A 23,603-nucleotide genomic window follows, 5' to 3' on the forward strand; every position below is an offset into this window, starting at 1 on the left:
CTCTGAGATATGCTTGAAGTTATTTCTACATCTGTGGATGACTCTTGATACAAGATAACATATTGCTTTCTCCCTACCAATAAACGCTCAATCCAGTCCCAAACAAAGTCACGGGGGGGCCCAAGTCTATCAAAAATTTGGATCCGCCATGGAGCCAAGTTGGCAAATACCAGGCTGCTACTGTAGTATAAATTCTGTGGATTGTAATAAATAAAAGAACATTACCACAGCACCAGCATAACCATTTTTTTTTTTCATTTCCATTTTATGAGTTATATAGCCCAGCTGCCAACAGTTTTATTTCATTTTTAATTTTGATTGCACTATATTTTCTTTTGATATTGTGCACTAAAGCACATTGTGATGGAGTCAAAAAAGTGCTTTCTGTGAAGGTTGTTGGAAATCCTATTAGAAAATTTCCCCAACAGATTTGAACATCAGCAGCTGTAAAATGTCGTACTAATTTGGTAAGTTCACCAACAACATTCGGGAGTAGGGCATTTCTGATTCCATCAGAAGGTGATTTACATGAAAAATGAGTATACTTTCTATTTTGCATTGAAGAGTAAACATAAAACAAAGTATTTCTATTTGTAAAAACTTGTCCTAGAAGAATCATGAAAATGAAGAAATGAAAGGAAATGAAAGAAGTATGTTGATGCTCTGTAGTGTAGAGGTAACGCTCTTTTTTCGTCTGTAAATACCAACTTGCATTGGAGGTCTCATATTAATTGATGTGGCAAAATTTCTTGGTCATAGAGGATTGGCATTCAGAGATTCAGCTCTGAAAATTACAGATCCAAATAATGGAAATTTCCTCTGAATATTTGAACTCTTGTACTTACTGTGTTGCAACATATTAGCAAAGTTAGAGCCCAAAAAGAATCTGGAAAGAATTTACCACGTGTACATTATCTGTCATGTGATACTCAGAATGAATTTATTTCTAGTTGTCCCCATTGTGTCAGTGGTGCCATCTTGGAACAAAGAGAAAACAAGAAGTATTATTCAGTTACTGTTGCTGCAGTTTCTGATTCAAATCATACTGAGCAAACAACAGTCATCTTGCATTATATTTACTTCTATAAGGAAACTGATAAATATGAAATAAATGAATGGTTTTTGGAATACATAGATTGTAATCAGGAAATGAGAATAGCTATTGCACATTTAATTCAATCAACACTTGTGAAACACTCAGTTCCTATTAGTGGATGCCGTGGACAAGGTTATGATAGCAGAAATAACATATGAGGGTCGTGTAAAGGAGCTCAAACACATTTTCTTCAGTGAAATGCTCTTGTAAAATGTTTCTCCATGTGCTTATTGTAGGCTTATGTGGAATACAAGCAGCTGAGCATTGCCATGAAGCAGGTACTTTATTCGAAGGGATTCAACGTTTTTTACAACCAGTTCAGTAGCGGTCTAGAACTCTAGGAAATTCTGAAACAGTGTGTTGGAAGATCTTTATATTTCATGTGTGATACCCATTGGAATGCTTAAGTTGACACTGCAATACCAATTGCAGCTCACTTGAATTAGCTTGCCATTGCTGTTAAAACTGCCAGTAAGTTAAATTTGTCAGCAGAAACATTTTCTGTGGTATGCAGTGTTTAGGATTATGAGATATCATTTAGGTGTTTAATCATGGCATCTAAGGGGGGGGGGGGGGGGGGTCAAAAAGTTTCTAGCCTAACAAATAATAATGACAGAAATTTCATAATACCAATTTACTTTTCAATACAATACCCGTGTGCACTAATTCACTTGCGGGCACACTCGGATAATTTCTGCAAACCATTCAAATGAAAGGTCTTTGATTTTGAGCCCAACCAAGCATTCACATCATCAGTTACTGCATCATCGTTGTCAAATCATCTTCTTTTGAGGTCTTTTTGTAGGTTTGGGAAAAGAGAAAAGTCTTATGGAGCCAAATCTGGAGAATATGGCGGACAACATAACAATTTGTTCCCGCAGTCAGGCAGAGTTTCCAGTGTTGCGAGGGCTTTGTGCACCAGTGCATTGTCGTAATGCAAAAGAACTCCACGCCCCAATTTTCTGCGCCGTTTTTTCTTTATCTCTTCTCTCAAATGGCACAGGGGGATTCAGTTGTAGGATGCATTGATAGTTACATCCTTTTGCAAGTAATCCACCAAAATTACACCTTCTGCATCCTAGAAGACCAATGCCACCACCTTACTGGCTGATCTTTGCACCTGGTGTTTTTTTGGGGTAGGGGATGAAAGATGTTTCCATTGGTTTGACTATTTTTTTTGTCGCAGGATCAAAGTAGTAAACCCATGTTTCGTCCATTGTTATGTACGTTTCAAGAAAACCATTTTCATCCACTTCAAATTGGCAGATGATTCCGTCACAACACTGCACACGCTCCCATCTCTGATCTGCATTCAAGTCTTTTGGGACCCACCTAGATGAAACTTTCTGCATTCCCAAAATATCCACAACAATGTCATGAGCACGCCCATGGCAGATTCCAAATGTGGTTTCAATGTGCTGCAACATTATTTGACTATCCTCCAAAATTGTGTTGTGAATTGCAGTCACTGTTTCATTAGTGGCAACAATGGCAGGCCTTTCGCCTCTTGGTGCATCTTCCACACACGCTCTTCCATGTTTGAAGTCGGACACCCAGTTTTTCACTGTTGCATAAGATGGTTCACTGTCCTTAAGTGTATTCCCCGTGTCCTCCGCAGTTCCCTTGGGTGTCATTCCTTTCAAATGAAGATATTCGATCACAGCATGGTTCTTGATTCTCTCAATATTTGCCATTTTGCTTACACTACAGTATACAACACATTCTAGTGGCAAAACTAATGAAGCTGGAGCTGCAAAATTTGACTTGCATAACCACAAAGGGTCACCATAAAAGTAAGTGGTATTGTTTGTGTAAGACATTACGGTAATTATCTCAGGCTAGAAACTTTTCAACCACCCCTTGTATTTAGCAACAGTTGTTGGCATCAGTTGACTAGAGAAGCAAATTACTAAAACTCAAAATACTACCTCGATGTTGAGGTAAGACACTCTGATGATGATGATTGGTTTGTGGAGCACTCAACTGCACAGCCATCAGCACCTGTACAAAGTCCGAATTTTTCGCAGTCCAACTTTTTGCACAGTCCAATCTAGTCACTGTTATGGATGATGATGATGATGATGATGATGATGATGATTATGATGACGACACAGGCATGCAGTCCTTGGGCAGAGAAAATCCCCAAGCCAACTGGGAATCGAACCTGGGAGCCCATGATCCAGAGGCAACAACGCTAGCCTCTAGACCACGTTTTGCAGACAAAAGACACTCAGAGCTTATTAAATGTCTTAAAATATCTTTACGAAAATTGAGACGCTATTCCACCTGATCCAGAGTTGTTAGTACAGTTAATATCAATCCTGAATTTCAGAGAGTGTGCACTAAGAAGAGGAAATCATTTCATGATGAAATGAGGAACAGATTTATTCAAAGTAAATATACACACATCAAAAAAGTTCTGCATCACCCCAGTTCCCAGAACTCCTGAAGATAGATATTGACTGTGGTTATTGCACCACAGGCACAGTCCCTTTGACTGTTCAGAGATGTCACTAAACCTGCCCAAGGATGTAAACAATCACGCGTGAGCAGCACCTGTTAGACGGAGGGGGTCCAACAGCCAATCAGTTCCATTCATTCCACCAGGAAGGAGGTACAAGGCTCATGTTGTCTGTAGTTCAGCCATGCATAGACAATGAGTACCGTGCTTTGATGGCATCTGCATTGTTACTCTGTGCCAGGAAGGGCTCTCAACAAGGGAAGTGCCCAGGCATCTCGGAGTGAACCAAAGTGATGTTATTCAGACATGGAGGAGATATAGAGAGACAGGAACTGGCGATGACATGCCTTGCTCAGGCCGCCTAAGGGCTACTACTGCAGTGGATGACCGCTACCTACGGATTAAGGCTCGGAGGAACTCTGACAGCAATACCACCATGTTGAATAATGCTTTTTGTGCAGCCACAGGACATTGTGTTACGACTCAAACTGTGTGTAATAGGCTGCATGATGCGCAACTTCACTCTCGACATCCATGGCAGGGTCTGTCTTTGCAACCACGACACTATGGCATGGTACAGATGGGCCCAACAAAATGCTGAAAGGACTGCTCAGGATTGGCATCACATTCTCTTCACCGATGAGTGTCGCATATGCCTTCAACCAGAAAATCATCGGAGACATGTTTGGAGGCAGCCCAGTCAGGCTGAACACCTTAGACAGTGCAGCAAGGTGGAGGTTCCCTGCTGTTTTGGAGTGACATTATGTGGGCCGACGTATACCGCTGGTGGTCATGGAAGGAGCTGTAACTACTCTACGATACATGAATGCCATCCTCTGACTGATAGTGCAACCAAATCGGCAGCATATTGCTGAGGCATTCGTCTTCATGGATGACAATTCGCATCCCCATCGTGCACATCTTGTGAATTACTTCCTTCAGGATAACGAAATCGTTCAACTAGAGTGGCCAGCATGTTCTCCAGACATGACCCCTATCGAACATGCCTGGGGTAGACTGAAAAGGGCTGTTTATGGACGACATGACCCACCAAACACTCTAAGGGATCTACGCCAAATTGTGGTTCAGGAGGGGGAAAATCTGGAGCAACAGTGCCTACATGAACTTGTGGATAGTATGCCATGACAAATACAGGCATGCATCAATGGAAGAGGTCATGCTACTGGGTATTAGAGGTACCGGTGTGTACAGAAATTTGGACCACCACCTCTGAAGGCCCCGCTGTACGGTGGTACAACATGCAATGTTGAGGAATAAAAAGGCAGCAATGATTTTTATTTTGATCTCTATTCCAATTTCCGGTACAGATTCCGGAACGCTCGGAACGGAAGTGATGCAAAACTTTTTTTGATGTGTGTATATTATTGACAATCTGGTTCCTAACTTGAAAACTCAATATGAAACAGTGAAGATTTTAGATAAAACATTTCCTAAAAGAAAAGCTTGCAAAGCGCCATTGATAGTGTTATAAGCAAGTAGAATATAATATGTACCTGTTGCATAAATAATGGCGATTTACACGAGAGTGCACTGGCGTCTATTTACAGAAATACGTGGGCATACCAGGGAATGAGTGGGAGCAGAACACTCCATATTGCAGCATTACTGACACAAGGCATTTTGTCATTTTACAAATCAGTATAACATTTATCCTTTTGTTTTAAAGTGGAGTGAAAGTAAATTAAACTACCTTAAAAATAAAGTTAAATGGAGCATATGTTCATTTTACAGTAATTAGTTATTGGTAGCATCTGAAGCTGAGCAAGTAAATTTGCCAGTCATATCTGTTTTCTCCCTTGCCATTTATGTTTTGGTTGAGCTATCATCCAGTTCCATAGTTGTGGTGGTCTTGGGCGGCTGATAACTGTTTTCGTCACTAATTTTCAAACTAATTTATTACTATTCTTTCAGTCTCGTACTGCATGAAAGCATCACAGTGCTAATATTCTTTTTCAGTATACAGGGTGATTATAATTAAAGTTAAATATTGAAACCACTGTAGAAATAACACCACTGGTCAGAATGACGTCAAATTGCAACGGAATATAATCGGAGAAGGGGGAAAACATGGCAGAAGAAGAAAAATAGTGTGAAAATTTATCAGTAGATGGCGCTGTATGTGTCAGAACACGTAAATGAAAACACCTGTCATGACCAATTGAAGTTGGTATAAACACGCCGGGTACACAGGTTTTCCTACTTTTGCATCTGCGACTTCGCCATGACTGTCTCAATGCAGGGTTACGCTCTGCATGTAAAGCTGTATTACAAGAATGATGACTTGTGCGCACTTTGCTCTGCAGAAATTCTGGACACTGAAGGGTCTGGAAAAAGGTGTTGGTCCGATGACTGCCGTGGGTCTGGAGAAAATGATTTAGAAATTCGAAAAGGCAGATTCTTTTGGTGTCCAACCTTGTAGAGGGAGGAAACGAATTAATTTGCATCAGTGGAAGCATTGGCCACAGCAATGCAGGAGGAGATGAGTGGTGGTATGCAAATGTGTAGTGCACAGAGAATTGCCTGAACGTTGGATATACCTGTGAGCACAGTGTCTAAAATCCTATGAAACATCTTTCTTTGTATCCATTCAAAATTACCCATGTGTACGAGTTGCTTCCTGTTGTCCTACCAGCAAGAGAAACTTTTGCTTTAGAATTTCTTGCTTGCATGGAAGTGGATAATGACTGGCCATGGAAGATTTTGACAGACGAAGTCCACTTCCATCTGATAGGATATGTCATTACACAGAATTGTCGAATTTGGGCAACCTACAAACCACACGCAAATCAACCAGTACCACTTCATCCTGAAAAGTCACTGTGTGGTGCGGGTTTATGGCATCGTTTATCATAGGGCCATATTTTTTCAAAGAGACAGGTGCTTCCGTTCATGTTACCTGTACCATCACTGGTAAGTGCCATGAGAGTCTTTTGCACAACCACGTCATTCCAGCTCTCCAATGGCATGGATGTGTGTGAATGGGATCATTTTTATGCAAGATAGCACATGCTGTTCCTCGATTTCAACATGTTGCAGAAAACGGTGGACAGCGTATTGAACATGTTTGGCACAAGTCACACAGTAATTAATAATCCAATTTGATTTTGATTGATGCTTTTTATGCGGTTTTTGGCCTCGGGACAATTAAAAAATCAATCTTTGCCATCCAATGTGATATGACCTTGCCGTAGTGGATTGGCTTATGTAACTAACAGTATCACACCAGTACACACATGCACACTTAGTAGTACAGTTTGTTTATTGTCAAACATACAGCTTGTGCTTGCACTGGGATGTAATAAAAGTGCTGGAAGTACTTCACTGCAAAACGATTGTGAAATTTAGAGCATGACCTTAGCAAGGGTACATCACACAGGTGTGCTACTGTTTTCTTTCTATGAAATTATTATAATTAAATACAACGATATGATTCATTTGTAGTCGACCACTATTAAATTATTATGCTTACAGTGCCATCTATTGCTACATTTTGTAACTATTTATTTTTCTTCTGCCATACGTTTTCCTCTTTCTCCGATAATATTCCGTTGCATTTTGATGTCATCCTGACCAGTGGTGTTATTTATATAGCAGTTTGAAAGTTTAATTATAATCACCCTGTATTTAATCTTTGCATGCTCCTTCATGGTTAATCTGGTGTGTTCATTCCTCTAAAGCCGCAGTTGGAAACTGGAGGTAAGGTTCATGGCTATTTTTTGTTTTACTACATTCCAAATAATTTTGATTGTAACAGAACAGTATACAAGATGTATCACAATAGCTGTGACTAGTTTTCTGGAATAGTAGAGGGCATGAAGTGAAACGTTTTGGTTAATAGAGCATTGTCCAATAATGCATTGTTTTGTGCTTGCACTGGGATGTAATAAAAGTGCTGGAAGTACTTCACTGCAAAACGATTGTGAAATTTAGAGCATGACCTTAGCAAGCGTACATCACACAGGTGTGCTACTGTTTTCTTTCTATGAAATTATTATAATTAAATACAATGAAAATTGCACATATGTTATTTAAATTTGCAGAGTGCACAATCTGCTCTAATTCTAACTGAAAATGTGTGTGGAAACCGGAAATGTGAATGGAAAGAAATGTGCTTGGAACAAAAAAAAATACCTACTGGAGACAAAAAATTTAACTTTCAGTATCAGTTCTGTTATTAGGAAGCCTGTCTTTCCTCACTTTCGTAGAAAAACAATGATACATATTTTAAAGCCCAAAACTTAAGTAGACAAATTTCACAGACAATATTAACTTCATTAGTTCTCATTTCTGAGGTCAGAAAAACAGCTAAAGCAAAAGCGTGTAAAATCGGAGTAATGGGTACGGAAAATGAATCATTAGCAGACATTGTATTACTGATAAGTAATGTTTACATTATTGTCCTCCACCACATCATAAAATCAGGAAGTTGAATGTTCACACGTTCTACAATACAGGATAACACTGCATCCAACAAGCAACTGAAGTTAGTACTGTTAATGGTGACTTCGCGATCCAAGCATGTATACTATTGCATTGTCTGATTCAACCTATTGCACCACAAATGACAATTAATTCATTCAGATTTTGCCAGCAGTATCTCGTGCAGCATATAATACCACAGTATAAATCAGTAGATAAGCACATAAGATGAGTAAGTTCCTCTTTAAAAGACAGGCAGAAAAGTGGAGAACCAGCTGCTTCAGCTATCATTCTGCCTTGTTCACCAAAAATTTTGGCATGTGAACATATTCCCACTGTTTTAACATGCAATATCCCAAATACTTTTGCTGAGTCTCTCTTCGTAGTGAAGCTTTCATACTCAGTATCCCACTGTCACTGTCACCATCTGTCTCTGTCTCTGTCTCATTTTTCTCCCATTGATTTACAGTATATCACAGCGCCACTGTCTCCTCTCTCACTTACCCGGTCTCCTTTTGTCTTTCTTTGCTACAGCCACTGTCTCCTCATCACCTCAGCAACTCAAAAATTCTGGTATATCCAAATTATTTTTCCCCTATACCTACGTGTTTGAAATTTCAGTCCAAAATGTGCCCTCTCCCATACCTACGTGTTAAAGTTCACCAGTCTGGGAGGGTCCAGACCCTCCTCCCCAGAGCAAGTGTGTGGTGTTCTGTCATCTCTTGTTTTTGTCCACACTGTCTTCTCTCTCTTTTCCTCCCACTGTTTCTCTTTTCAGGCATGTGCCACCCTCTCTCACTGACCATCAATATCTCTTCATTTTTGAAAAAAAGAAAAAAAAGAAAAAAAAAGAAAGAAAGAAAGAAAAGAAAGAAAGAAAAAAAAGAAAGAAAGAAAGAAAGAAAGAAATTAGTGCCACTTGACTGTTAATTGTTCATTTGTTTTACATAGTCATGCTTTCAGCTTTGTAGCCAATCTCAAGTTCATGGTGAAATTTTAAAATGCATCTGACCTTGCCCTTAGTTGTCATTTCTGATCTTATAAGATGAGTTGTTGTATTGCAGGATACGAGTACATATCAAAGATTCATATGGCTGACAGTGTGCACAATGGAAAACTACAACTGTTCTATAAGACAAGAAATACATTGTTTCAGTGATGTCATGTCACAGGCAGGTCAGACATATTTTAACCTTTCGACATGGACTTGAGAATGGCTATAAAGCTGAAATCATTATTATATAAAATAAATACATGATTAACAATTAAATGATAGAATTTTGTTTCAAAACAATCTACATGACTGTGGTCCCCCACAAAGATAAGATCATTAATATCTCCTTCTCTTCTCAATCTCCTTTCTGTTTCGTCTCTCTTTCTCTTCTATTGGTTCTGTCTCCTCTATCTCCCACCAGCACTGTCTCTCTGCTATTCTCTTTCAGCTTAAAAAAGCAGAAATATGTTTTCATGTCAAAATTTTTGGTGGGAAAGGAGGAATGAGGATAAGGCAGCTGATTCCCCAATTTTCTGTTAGTCTTTTCAAGAGGGACTTGCTCTCCTCCTTGCTTCTGCTCCAGAGTAGGGGCACCCTGGTGGTTCGTCTTTTTTTTGTCTGCTACAGCAGGGTGTGAAAACTATATAAAATGATTGCTATAAATTAGTAAAGTTTTGACAGTTTATTTATATGCTGTGATTCATTTATATAAATGACAAATAAGTAAGCATAATGTAATGTTAACACACAGCCGTTTGTTTTACGTTTTTCCCAATGCTTTTCTCATCGACTGCAACTCGTTGAAAATGTCTGGTTTATGATTTATATCATAAAAGAGTAAAAATGTCATTTGAGATATTTTACCCAATTTTTGGCTGTCATTTTCTTTTCAGGAATATTAAGAACCTTTTTAGCCCTTTATTATTATTATTATTATTATTATTATTATTACTGCGGTACCTCTTTGGGCGTATTAAGTTTCGACCCTTCATGCAAATATTATCTTACGAACATATGGTAACATTTTCGACGACCTCCCATGAAAAGAAACTGCAGGAGTGGCCATCCCGACAATTTGTACTTGCGTACCCAACAAATCATGGTTTTTGGAGTTTTCTCAGGATTCAGACATGAACAAATTGTGCTTTTATAAATCACATTAAGTCCACTAGAGTACACCTAATTCAAAGGAACCAAGCAATTTTCTCTGTTTGCCTGGGCTGGATGAAGTGTAATATTTAATTTTTGATCCTGCACTATAGGATAGGTGCAGTATGCCAGTTCTTCCGATAGGTACAGAAATGGTCACTAGGCCGAGGGCTATCCAAAACAGTTGACCACTTATTTCTGTGATCAATATAACCCAAGATATGACTCCCCTGAAGAATCACATTTTTGCAAGCAGCTTTTTGTAACATATGATAACTGCACCCAGTCGTACAAGGACCAATTGCATTTGTAAAGATATGTTTGGTATTTAATAAGAAATTACTTGTATTCTGTATTCTATCTCCACGAATTTTTTTTATGTCAACCCTTCTTTAAAATGTATTTAGATGGAGCCCAGTCATATATCCTGCTCAGGGACCAGTCCTGACTCAGAATATGCCTTCAAGATTCTGAAACGGATGGATTCCAAAGATATTGGACATCAATGACATATTAGAGTACAAGATAATGCCCACCCTTCAAATATGGAGAACAAGTTCTGAAATAGCTGTTAGGTTCTCCCACCTAATACAACCACTCCCTAAACTTTGGAACTTGCACTCTAATATATCCTTAAATCCTTCAGCTTTCCTAGACTTGAGTTACATTACATACAATTTTTTAAATTATTGTATTTGTAGTTATTTACTGACTAGATTATTACTCTTTATATCCTTCCCTTCCTCTTGGAATCTTTTCCATTTCCCTGCTAATTCTAAAGTGCACAATTCATTTCACTTATTGTCTCTTTTCCTCTCAACACATCTTTACTTCTCTTTGGTTGATAATGTCTTACCTGTTGTGAGGATGGGTGAAGAAAAAGATGGGGAGTATTGTTTCCATACTCTAATTTTTATTATTGTAATGTTTTTTGAGGCTATGTCGTCTTAAAATAACACTGTAGTACAGAGAATACAAACACCCCCACCATTTCCTGGTGCTCATAATATTAAACACACTTCCTTTTTTATTTTCCAGCGTCATGGTGATAACTTTAATACTGCCCAACGCAAGGCTTTCGAATTAGTGAATGAAATTAAGGGATCAGTGTATGTTTCACCATATGATCACCCAGATATATGGTAATTACTACAATTTGTAATATTTCTTTGTGTTTAAAGTATGTAAATGATGATAGTAACTAAAGTTAAATGCTTGTTACGAATATTAACATGTAGCACAACTAGGAAAATTGTCACTGTAGATCTAGATAGAATACAAGAGCTGTACTTCCATGAAAAGTAGTTATGTTGCAGATATGAAGGAGATACTCAGATTTTATACACTTTTCTCCTGTAGACTGTGCCTCATTGTTTTCTCATAGTTCTTGGGATTGCTCTAGTCAGTCTGACAAGCTAAGATGTTTGCATATGCATTTATTGTGCTCATTTCATTGTTCACAAATTAACGTAAGAAACTAGGAGTTACATGTCTTTCCTTGCCATTAATTAGTTCACAAATCACTTTCCAAATTGTGCTACAGAATGACTCTGTTTATTGGCTACCTATGGATGATTCATTTGTGTACATGGAAAGATGATGACTGTTCATAGATTCAGAAAAAAAATTAACATATAGTCTCTGCAGAGCACTTTCGTTAAAAATTTGAGATGGAGTAGTAGTTCTCAAAAACATAGTTGTCAAGAAAACCAATTCAATATTAGTTCCAAAATTTATTTTATATTTCAATTACTCATTGCAGAAATCACATCAGTCCAGAATTCTTCAAAGCGCATTTCATGGCATTAATGGACTTGCCGCCATGCATGTAGAAATTGTGCTAGTCGAATGCTTTGTCTTGAAGTCCATAGAAAGCTTCAGTGACTGCAGAAACAATATAGGTCAGTGATATGTGTGGCTTCTGCTACAGAAAGTAGTACAGAAGATTTGACTGATTTTAACAAAGGATGTGTATTTACTATTGCCAGCTTTCAAAGACTGATCTTTAGTCAAGAATTTATTGTTTGTAGAAATATCTCATAAGTTCCAGTGAGAGTACTGGTTGTAAGTACACCAAAGAGGGGGGAAAAAAACAGTGAATAATATAGATTAATGTTATCGGATCATCAAAGATAAATGGCTGAGAATATGAAAATGGGAGAGGTGATAGTATTCCAAAGAAGTCCCAACTATTTGCACTGCATTAAGTGCATGGTCATGGTCAGCATTATTAATTTGTTTGAAATCAAAGATGACCAAGATATTTTCCTGCAACAGCTCACTGAATAGCATGATATAAATTTTAAGCTCAGCCATAATAATTTCCAAGACAAAGTAATTTGATGCTAGACTAATGAAGAAGTGCAGTTAATGTACCTTTTCTTGTATTTGGAACAGCATGTGTGCTTCTCATATGTAGTGTGACCACCAATGAAAGAAGACTTCCATGCAGGCTCTGTCAGTACACAGAAGCCTGTGTAGATATGTTTACATCAATTTAAAGAGAAGCAAAATAACCTTTTTGGTTATAAGCAACTTACTGTTTTTTAATTAATAAAAATAAATTTATATAAATACTTCATTACATTCAAAATCCCCCATTATCTGAAAAAAATGTTCTCAAAATTTAGAGTAGTCCTGAATAAATAGTGAAAACTTTGATCAGCAGTTTAGTCGGATGTGAGTTAATGGGTACCTGAAATGTGAGGAGCTCCTCTTATCAAGTGTGGAGACATTGCACTGTACACTCTATGAGAAAAGTAGCTGAATGAGTACCACAATTCACAAAAGAAGTTTAAAGAAGTTTTGGCAGAAAATGGAGCATGTGACTGAATTATGCTTATAACATAATTACAGTCTCATATTTGACTTAACATAGAATCTTCTGTTTCCAAAAATTCTCATTCAACATACCTACTACACGTCATTTATAGGTCAACAACTGAAAGACCAAAAAATCTGAACTCTTTTGTTTATCCTGAAGATGGGGCAAAGAAAAGAGCCATTGAAGTTCTTTGCCTGTTGTTGAAATACTTGGGGGAACCTCTATCTACTACAGTGAAAAATCTGTACCTTTTTCACGACTGTTGTACTGGGCAAAATTGCAACCACACAATTATTCAATATTGTCGTGCACTGATTGGTTGTGGACTTCGTACAATGAGTCAAGAAATGTGACTGCATGTATGTTCCAGAAGAGAATGATGCCAAAATCATTCAGTCATCTGCTGAGTTTCAAGTACCAAAATTTGAGTCCCCCACACATTTTTGGATTTTGATATTTGGTACAAAGACTATTTATTACAAGAAAGTCCTTTAGGCAAGGAATCTCTTGGGAAGACCATTGTTGTGTAACAGAAAGTTAGATTTTTACCTAGTAAATACATTTGAAAGTGATGTTTTTACAAGCTGACTAAAAACTGCAAAAGTAATATTTCTGTAGAAGAAGGGTGGAAAATGTGAAATTTCTAATTGTCGACCAGTTTAAGTTTTGTCAGACTTCAGCAAAATAATGGAAAAATGTGTCTTAAAAGATAAACAGCCTTCTTAAATGAAGAATCCTGCTAAGTGACTTGCAACATGGATTCAGAGCTGGAAAGTCAACCCAGTCAGCAATTTTTGTCTCTCTTAAATGAAAAACTAACAGCAGTGGATGATACACAACATGTATTTGGAATATTTCTTGATCTTAGTAAATCCTTTGATGTTATTGATCAGGACATTCTCTTGAATAAGCTAAGTAATTGTGGAATTAGAGGCCAATCTGAAAGGTGAATCAGTCATTCCACAATAATTGTCACAAAGACAGTGAAACAAAAACAGTTTCTAGTTTTCACAGCAATGAGCAAAAAATCAAATATGGAGTCCCCTAAGTGTCAGTTGTGGGACCTGTCCTGTTTCTGCTCTATGTAAGTGACTTGGCTGGTAAAAGTAAATCAAGGAACCACAGTACTCTTTGCAGATGACTTATATTCTACTGAAATCACACAGTGAGGAAAATCTGTAGAAAACTGGAACTCAGTTATGCATAGTATAGTACGCTAGTTCAGGACCAACAAGCTCACCATTGATACTGAAAAAATTGTGACAGTTAACTTTCACACCACACAAAACCTCCATCATGAAAATATTGTTTTCACTATCAAAGGAATAATTGTGTCAAATGTGAGTTACACAGAAATTTTAGGCATACATATGTATAAGGATTTGAAGTGGGAGATGCACCTTAACAATCGAAATAAAAAAACTGGGTCATTTGCCTGTGTGTTAGGATTCTCACTCAAAATACAAGCTGTATCATGGCATTACACAGTCACTACTGATGTATGGAGTAACTATATGGGGAAACTCCACTGTATAAAATATGATTTTGCAATGTAGAAAAAGATTGTCAAGATGGAAGCTCAATGCAGGGATTCCTGTAGACCCCTTTTAAAAAGTCTCAAAATACTGCCTCTGCCTTATATGAAATACTAATTTTTATAAAAGAAAACTCTACAAATGTAACTATAATTGACACACGTAGGGAACTAGGCAAAAGCTTAACCTACATCTAAACACAGTAAGTACAAATATATGCAAAAGAGGAGTGTACTACACTGGAGTTATGTTATAGCATAACTCATGTATTCTTATTTAAAGTATATACTGACATTAAATGCATTTGAGATAAAGTTCAAACAGTTCTTGCTTGAACACTGCTTCTACTCTGTCTCTGAATTTCTGGAGTATCATAATAAGTAACCCAGTTTATCAATTTATATTATTAATTGTACAATTGTCTATTATATAATTTAATATTATCATTTCCGTTAATAGTACTGATCACATAGTCTCACTTAACAACTACTGTAACTATAAATTAATTGTGTTACCCCTGGCTTGCCCTCTATTATATTTACAATCAATGTTGTACATCAGTTTATATTGTTATGAAATTTGATTGTGTTAATCATATAGTCTCAGTAACTACTATTATCATAAATTAATTATGTTACCCCTCACTTGTTCTGCAACATATGTACAAAGGTGCCAGAAAAATGATTTCCTGGTCCAAATAACCAAACACAGAATCTCAGTATGATTCAAAACACAAGGGACTTTTAACTGTCAACGAGTTTGATGTCTTAGTGTATCACTCATTCAGGTTCAAAAAAACCTCAGAACCCTCAACTCACCAGGCTTCCCAGCTCTCCATGTTACCGTTCTAGAGTTATTCAATTGACTGTGAAGAGGTGGAAGTTGTGAAGAAAATAGTTGAATATGTACTACAGAATTTCTGTAGATTCTGTGAAAATCTCCTACAGTGGCACAGTACTGTAGTGGACTGATGATTTTTTTTTTTATCTCTCATAATCTTTTATATTATGAAAAGGATACATTGACACTCATCGTAAAGATGCCATGAACATCGAAAAGACTTACACATTGGGCTTTCGGCCAAAGTATTCTTCAGAAAGAAAAACACTCATTTATACAAGCATGCACATCTCTCACAAACAGTACTGCTATCTCTGACCACTCCAGCCATAATGCGCTGTATTGTGTCAAGTGGAATCAGTAGCCCAGAGTGAGGCAGGAAAGAGGGAGGGATAGCAAGGTATTGGTGTTGAGAGAAGAGTTGGTGCTGCCTGGTCAAGCATGCAGGGACTATGTGACAGGATAGGGCCGCCAGGCACAGCATCGGAAGGCTGTGGCTTTGGGACAGGGAAGGGGGAGGAGAGGGGGGAGTAGTAAGCAGGAAAAGAGAGGAACAGTAAAGGGGAAGGACCAGTGGATGAATTGGGAGGATGTGATAGACAGGGGGGAGGGGAGGGGGGCCAGGAACTGTTGGGTGGACGTTGTGGGAACAGTAGGTTACCACAGGTTGAGTTGTGGATGGTTCCAGGAGCAGACAACATGTCGCAAGAAAATATCTACACATTTCAGAAATCTGATGTTGGAGGGGAGGATCCAGAGGCCTGGTTTGTGAAGCAGCCATTGAAATCAAGCATGTTATGTTCAGCTCCAAATTGTGCCACAGGATATTCCATTTTGCTCTTGGCGTCCTGAGGACAACATATCTGCAGTCAAAACAACTTCCTTTCCCAGTATGCTGAAGGTCTCACAAGACCTAGTCCGCAAACAGATTTCCAGTACCATAATGTCCCCCACCCCCCCCCCACCCCTCCCACTAGTCTTTCCACTACTGCCAAGAACAGGCTATAAAGGAGCACCCTGTACTGGATCAGCTGGATCACTTCCTTCATTAGGGCTTTTGATTATGTATCATTATGGCCTGAAATGAGGGATACCTTCCTCACCACTCCTCCTAAAGTGGTGTTCAGTCACCAACCCGACTTCCACAACATCCTGTCCATCCCTAGGCCACTCCCAAACCCAAACCTCTGCAAGACCTTCCCAGTCCACCCACCCAGCACTTCTTAGATTCGAGTCCTGTCACAGGCTTTTCCTACCCCATCAGAGGCCAGGCCACTTGTGAAGTCAGCCTTGTCTTATAGCAGCTCTGCTGCAATCATTGCACAGCTTTTTATATTTGTTTGACGACCAACCAGCTGTCCACAAGGATGAATGGCCACCACCAAACGGTATCCAAGAACAAAGTGGAACACCCTATGGCACAATGTGCAGCTGAACATAACATGCTTGATTTCATGGTTGCTTCACAACACAGGCCATCTGAATCCTCCCCACCTTTCTGAACTGTGCAAATGGCAATTATCCTTACAACACATTCTCTGCTCCAGATATTATCCCAGCCTCAACCTATGGTAACCTACTATCCCCACATCCTTCCCTTCTGTCTTGTCATCTCCTCCTAACTCATGTCCCCTCACCTCCAATTGCGTGCTACTTTCTAGTGCACACCCACTAGTTTTTCCCCCACAGAGCTCCTCTTTCTTTCTGCTCCTCGTCTGCCCCCCCTTTCCCTTCTTCTTCCTCTTACACAGTCTCGCGACACTGGGCCAGGCAGCCTCATCCTGCCATCTGGTCGCTGCATACTCTGCCAGACAGCTCTGGACCTCTCTCCCCCTTCCCCACCCCACCCCACCCCTCTGTGGGTTGCTACTTGCACTTGACATGACACAGTTGCATCCTGGCTGGAGATAGTAGTCAAGTGCACTTGAGATGTGCTCACTTTTGTGTGTGTGTGTGTGTGTGTGTGTGTGTGTGTGTGTGTGTGTGTGTGTGTGTGGGCGCGCGCACGCGCGCATCCCTTTCATAATATTGTTGAGATTTCAACCTCCACCTTCTGTTGTTTCAAATAATATTTTTGTATATTTGTCTTACTGCAGTAAACTTTTTGTGTGTTACTTTGTATTGAATCTGGTTTGAGTGTAAATATTGAGTGTCAGGTGTTTTTGCAGTATTTTCCTAGAGTGAAAGATTTTTGAGCTCCTTCTGCTTTCATGATGAAATATCTATCTTCTATAAAAATAGATCTCTTTTTCTGCAATTGTTTTTCATTTAGTAGAGAGACAACATAAGTTATTTCCCAAATTTTTATTTTAAACTGCAATTGAATGCAACAAAAATTGACCACACCAATGTGTGTTGTTGTAAAAGATGTGAATATATAAAAAATATAGTGTTACTTTTCTCAGTCTAGAGAATATATACAGTATTTTCAATCCCATATAAATTTTAGGAAAATGGACTTAATGCTGTTTCTGCAGTTTCCAAGTAAGATAAGGAGTAAAGTTAACTACGCACCATATAGTTGGTCCATTAAATGACAGAAGGATATAGCACTGAGGGTAAGTGTTCTTTTAAGAATGGTAACAGTTATTATGAGATAAACAGAAGTAAGTACGTCTGTATTGGGAAGGTTGGAGTAATGCGAGTTGCTATGGTAGTGGTATCAGTAACCAGGTTGAAACACCTAAGACCTATGGCCATATTTCTGAAACATGACACTGATGGGCATGATAAGTAATGTGACAGGACACAAATCAATTCAGAATGATGAGCCAAGGTAGTCACAGATAGCAGAAACAGTTCATGAAGCAATTCAAACTGAAGTAAGAGGTTGCTGGATACATGCTCTACCAGACTTGGGGGAGGGGGAAGTGTGTGAAATATCAGTTGCTGGTAATTTCTTGGCTACTAGTAGACATTTTTGAGAGGACATCATATTCATGATTGGCTGTAAAAGTTATTGATTTCGCTATTGCAGCTCGGCCTTTGGGCTATTTTCAAATAGTGCTGCAAAAAGATTTTGCTTCAGCACATGTTGGACTTATTTTAAAGTCTGAGATGTACTGAAGCATAATATTTTGCTACACCACTTGAACATGGCCCAAAGGCCAAAACCGCAATAGCAAAATAAATACTTTCTACAGTTGACCGTGAATATTATGTCCTTTAGATAAATCTAGATGTCTGTGAAACCCGACCATGAGAAGTTAATTACTAGTAGACATGTTACTAGGGGCAAAGTGGTATACCAATGTAAAAGGAAAAATCATCATTTCATCTTCATGTTATAGGAGTGAGTGATGTATTACCTTTGTACTTGGAGTTCTAGAATTCAATGCTTAAGGATGTTTAGCCATTGTGAGGAATTTTAGTACCTAGTAAGGTACTGAGCAATGGGTGAAGTATATGATGCAGAAGGAAAAGCAGAAAATGGAGAAATATTATGAGGAAAATGGGATAAAGGGAGCACAGTTGTGGGCTTGGATGGCAAGCAGATTGCAGTATTTAAAGAGGTACTAGAGGGGAAATAAAGCAGACTAGTTTGGAAGAGTAAAGAGATTTCAGGTGTCTGATGGAATGAAGAAACATTCTCCTTTCTTTGTGCTATATAAATTGCTGCCAGTAGCATACCAGCAGGCAGTAGGTAATAAGGCACATACAGTGTGAAGTGGGGATTAATGAATGGTGTCAGAGCTACTGCTGGAAGAAAAACCATTAGGTTGGGTCGCGAGTTCTGATAAGTTTTTCCATATAAATCTCTTTTCAGTAAATATATTGTACAGCAGATATTGGACAGAAAATCTTTTTTGCCTATTGACTTTACAAGTTGCAAAACAATGTCATTTAAATTTTTATAATAAATTGGCTTCATAAAATGAATAGTGTGTTGTTTACATTTCATAATGAATAAATACAGATTTGAGTGTATGCTGTACAATTGTAATTAAAGATATGAATGACTGACATGTTTTCATTCATGAGGTACTGAGAGCTTGAATAAAAGCAGTGTTGCAGTAGGTAAGATGTCACAGACTTTTAAAGGTGTTTACTTCAGAAAGAGATTTTGTATGTGTGTATAGTTTCATTTCTGCATGATATACACCTTCTTGGTACAATGTAGTGTTGCAATGAGCAACATGTATGCCACAGTTCGATCCGGTACTGTAATTGTGGACAATATTGTTTTGAATAAAGAAGTTTTCTTTCCTGACTATACTCTTTTTAACACACACAACTATTTCTGGTTTATCATTGCAGAGAAGGGGTAAGATTTTTAGTTTTTAAAGAAACGTTCGCATGGTTGTCTGCCGCGTGCTTGTCGAATTACTCTTCATCATTGTGTTTTGGTTCCTGAATACAGTTTTGAGGTGGTGTACATTTCTCCAAAAAATGATACCATACCTCAGCAATGGGCACATGCAGAGTATGGCTCTAATTGTTCCTGTGGTGAACTGAGCTGCCGCTGCAACAGTTGGTACCAGAAATACCATGTTGTCTGTCTACAGCAGAAACATTGCTGTGCGTCAAACCCGTCAGGCTGCCCGCGAGACACTCTCTCTCTCTCTCTCTCTCTCTCTCTCTCTCTCTCTCTCTCTCTGGGGCGGCAGTGCCACCAGGAAGATACTGTGATAAACCTTTTGCATTTCTTTTGTTTTCGTCTTCTTTAAAGGCAGAGAGAAAGAGAAAAGATGAAGCGGTAGCCCATCATAGAGCCTATGCCTATCGTCAGGTATTTTTGATTTTCAGTTGTTAAAAAACGAGTTTTTCTTGTACCAGTAGGAGGAAGGAAGGAAGGAAGGAAGGAAGGATTCGTGCTCAGCTAGTGAACGAGTGAGAAGCACGCCATTTTTAGCGAGTAATTGTAGACCGCCATTTTGGGGCCGCTATGAATAAGTGAGGAGTATGTATTTCATATATGCACCGTTTAGAAAAATACAGTATTGTTTTATTAACAGAAAGGTTGCGTGAGTTGTTATTTCAAATAGTACGATAATTACAAGAACTGAAGCCCACCTGTGTACTTTGGAAAATTACGAAGATCCGATAAGCTTAATGGGAACACGGTCAAGACTTCAAAGGTGAACACGGCGACCAAATGTAGCATTATAAAGAATGCTAAGCACAAATCTACAGCGGAGAAAGAAACTACTTCACCCCGCAAAATAATATGAACTTATTTCCAGGCGTAGCTCAGCTTATTGTGCTTGTCATTCATGCCGAAAAATTAATCTCATTAATTCAATACATTTTAAAAACCCACGCATTTCAACAGTTTATCATCATCTATTCCATTATTTTATTATATTATAATACACACGCTCTTAAGCAACCATGCACAAGCAGCTACAAGTTGTAAGGCAGTCCAAGTATTGCTATGGAATTCCTGCAGAACATTCGTCATGTCTTCAAGTTGTCAAGTGAAATAGAAACAGTGGCCAATAGACAGACAGTAGTTAGCCTTCATTAGAAACAGAACAGTTAATAGAATTATAGTGTATGAACAGATACTGCCTACCTAGATATTTAACTGAGTACTGTTAGTTTGGAACTGTTCTTTGGATAATACATCAAGACATTGTTTTTCTTCTGTCTTAAGTTCAGAGAACATTATTAGTTTGTGTTCATGGAACTATAGTCATCGCAGTACAGATAGGCCAATCCTGCATTCTGCAATTGCAGTAGCCAGCATTACCAAAGTTGAGTAATATATTTTGCTATTCGCTATTCTGAGTTATGTTCATCGTGTGTGTCCTGCCCTCGAACCCACGCATCTGTCCTACCAGGACACCTTTATTAGTCTTTTTCGGCAGCAGCGAGATTTTCATCAAAGTGGACACCTCCAGACCACAACAGTTTCAGCACTAGTGTTGTAGCAAAGAATTCTTACTATATAGCTCATTTTTGCTAGTTTTGAATGTAGGAAAGTGATGTGAGAACTCCAGTTAAGATTTTCTATAATATGAAACCCAAGAAATTTGGCTTCAGTAACTGCACTGATCTTTTGGTTATACATACACATTATTGATACTGGTGCATTTTTATTTTGATCTGTGTGGAAATTCATTAATGCTGTTTTCTGTGGATTTACAACTAGCCACTTTCAGTTAAACCTGGGGAAACGTCTCACAATTATTTCACAATATCTTTTGCATATGTGCTTGCATAGCTGAGTCAGTAGAGCACTTGCCCATGAAAGGCAAAGATCCCAGATTCAAGTCCCATTCTGGCACATAGTTTTAATCTACCAGGAAGTTTCAAATAAATGCACACTGTGCTGCAGAGTGAAAATTCGTTCTGAAGTGAAATACTGCCCCACCTCTTTCTTTCCTTTTCTTCTCATCTCTACCATTTCCATAAAGCTCTGACTGCCCTTTGCAATCAACATATGTGGTATTGCCAATCCTCACTGGTGCTGAAGGACTCAGAATTAAAACATTAATTCAACACTTAGAAACAATGGAAACTGTTAAGACCTTAAGTTCAAGGATTTGTTGAGGGTAATAACTACACTGTTAGCAGACTAGTAAGATACAGTAAATGTTCTTTTCCAAAAAGAACCCTTTACAGCAGTAAAGTGTGAGTAAAATTCAGTTGGTAATTCAACAAACAGCCTGTCTCAACTTCAGATATAAAAATTTTCGTGTTGTAGATATCTTATTTTGTATTCTCTGTCAATTTTAGACCATCTTTTTTACTTCTCCATAAAATAAGTCTTCATTTTCTATGTACTCCTGTTTTCATAAAGTTCGACTGTTTGGCCTTTAAGTTTGCCGTGTTTCATTCACTGTTTAATTTTAATTCATTCAGATCTTGTGCTAATTAATGTAGTGCTCTTGATGTGGCATTTCAGTCTGTCAGTACTATGCCATTGTTGTTACAATTGTTACTCCATAGAATTTCCTGAATCTGATATGGGTTTTGGTACATTATAAAACAGTTGTGACAACTAAATAGTAATTATTTTTGTAGAGAATACTGCATTCATTTTGTGTAGTTATTCACATTATATTGAATATAAGATGGTGCGAGTGCATCTTGATATTTTTGCAGCATGTTGCTTGATTTATTAGGATTTGAGCACGCAGCTGCAGAAACTCCATTTCTTCACTGATACTATGGTCGCAAATGTCAGTCATCTTCAAGTAATCTGAGAGACTATGTGAAACCCAAGAACTGTGTCACTCTGTTAGCATCACAGAACACACAAGGGCCAGAGATGATGATCAGCAGCAAAGAGCTTGTATGTAATATCCTGGGTTTAGGCACTTGATCTATCCCAGGATATTTCTGCATCAATAGAAGTGGTCTGTAGTGACATCTTTGCAAGCTGATCAAAGAAAGTGCCGGAGCCCATGCTTTTTTCAGTCTGAAATATCCTGTCTTTAGTAATCAAATCTTTAGCTAAACAAAGTTCCACTGCTCCCTTTACCACGAAGTCTCAGAATGATAAAGTTGATGCCATAAGTGTGTTCATTGTTATACGCCACAGTTTTGATCCACTGCTGTCCACAGCTGATTTTATTTTATTATTATTTTTTTTTTTTTTTTTTTTTTTTTACAAAATTCCCTGCAAGTGTGGTCTTGCGTACATCCAGAAGCCAACACATACAACCCATTAGGGATGTCCCAAACACATAAGGTTCATCCATCTCTTATACCCCATTAAATCACTGCATCAATACTGGCCACTCTACTCCATATGTTGAAAGCCTGGTGTCGACTCATTGTTGTAGGTCTCTGTGGTAAAGAAAGCAGTGAAAATCCTTTTAACTAATGATTTAATTTGTAGATATAGTGATTTCAGCATGGACAAACTGTGGAATAAGTGCTCCCTTTGATCATCTCACTAAGATGTCGCTGAAGTCCAGCTCCTGTTGATCCGTCAGTATGCCAGCATGGATTGAGAATCTAATCATAGGTCATACAAGCTATTTGCTGCCGTTCAACTTCTCTGGCCCATGTGTGTTCTAAGAGGCTAGTGCAGTGATCCAGTTCTCATGTTAAAAACTAAGAATGTGATTGCTATAACTTTAATCTCTCAGCTCTCCTAGAAGGCACACCCTAAATTTAATGGATGATACCTTGTGGTTTTCATGATACTGCTTCTCGTTTCAAGTAATATCAGAATATAAAAGAAAGGAAAAATGTTATTTTCAGTCTTTGGTATGGTCAGGTGTGTTTGTGATTATGCAGTGTGGCAGTTACATTCTGAGTATCCTTTCAGTTACTTTTACTTTTTCAAATAGTATTCACAAGTTTCAGCT

The 23,603-nt window shown here is 38.3% G+C and overlaps 1 protein-coding gene across 2 annotated transcripts in view; it reads left to right on the forward strand.

The window, feature by feature from the left end:
* The window catches only part of LOC124795123 (L-serine dehydratase/L-threonine deaminase-like), a 91,545-nt gene that overhangs the window by 30,817 nt on the left and 37,125 nt on the right, over positions 1-23,603 (forward strand). For both annotated transcript variants that reach the window (XM_047258985.1, XM_047258986.1), the window contains exon 4: positions 11,179-11,282. In XM_047258985.1, the coding sequence (XP_047114941.1) occupies positions 11,179-11,282 (104 nt within the window). The remainder of the gene's footprint in view (positions 1-11,178; positions 11,283-23,603) is intronic.

Source organism: Schistocerca piceifrons, chromosome 4 (genome assembly GCF_021461385.2).
Source record: "Schistocerca piceifrons isolate TAMUIC-IGC-003096 chromosome 4, iqSchPice1.1, whole genome shotgun sequence".
Taxonomy (NCBI): domain Eukaryota; kingdom Metazoa; phylum Arthropoda; class Insecta; order Orthoptera; family Acrididae; genus Schistocerca; species Schistocerca piceifrons.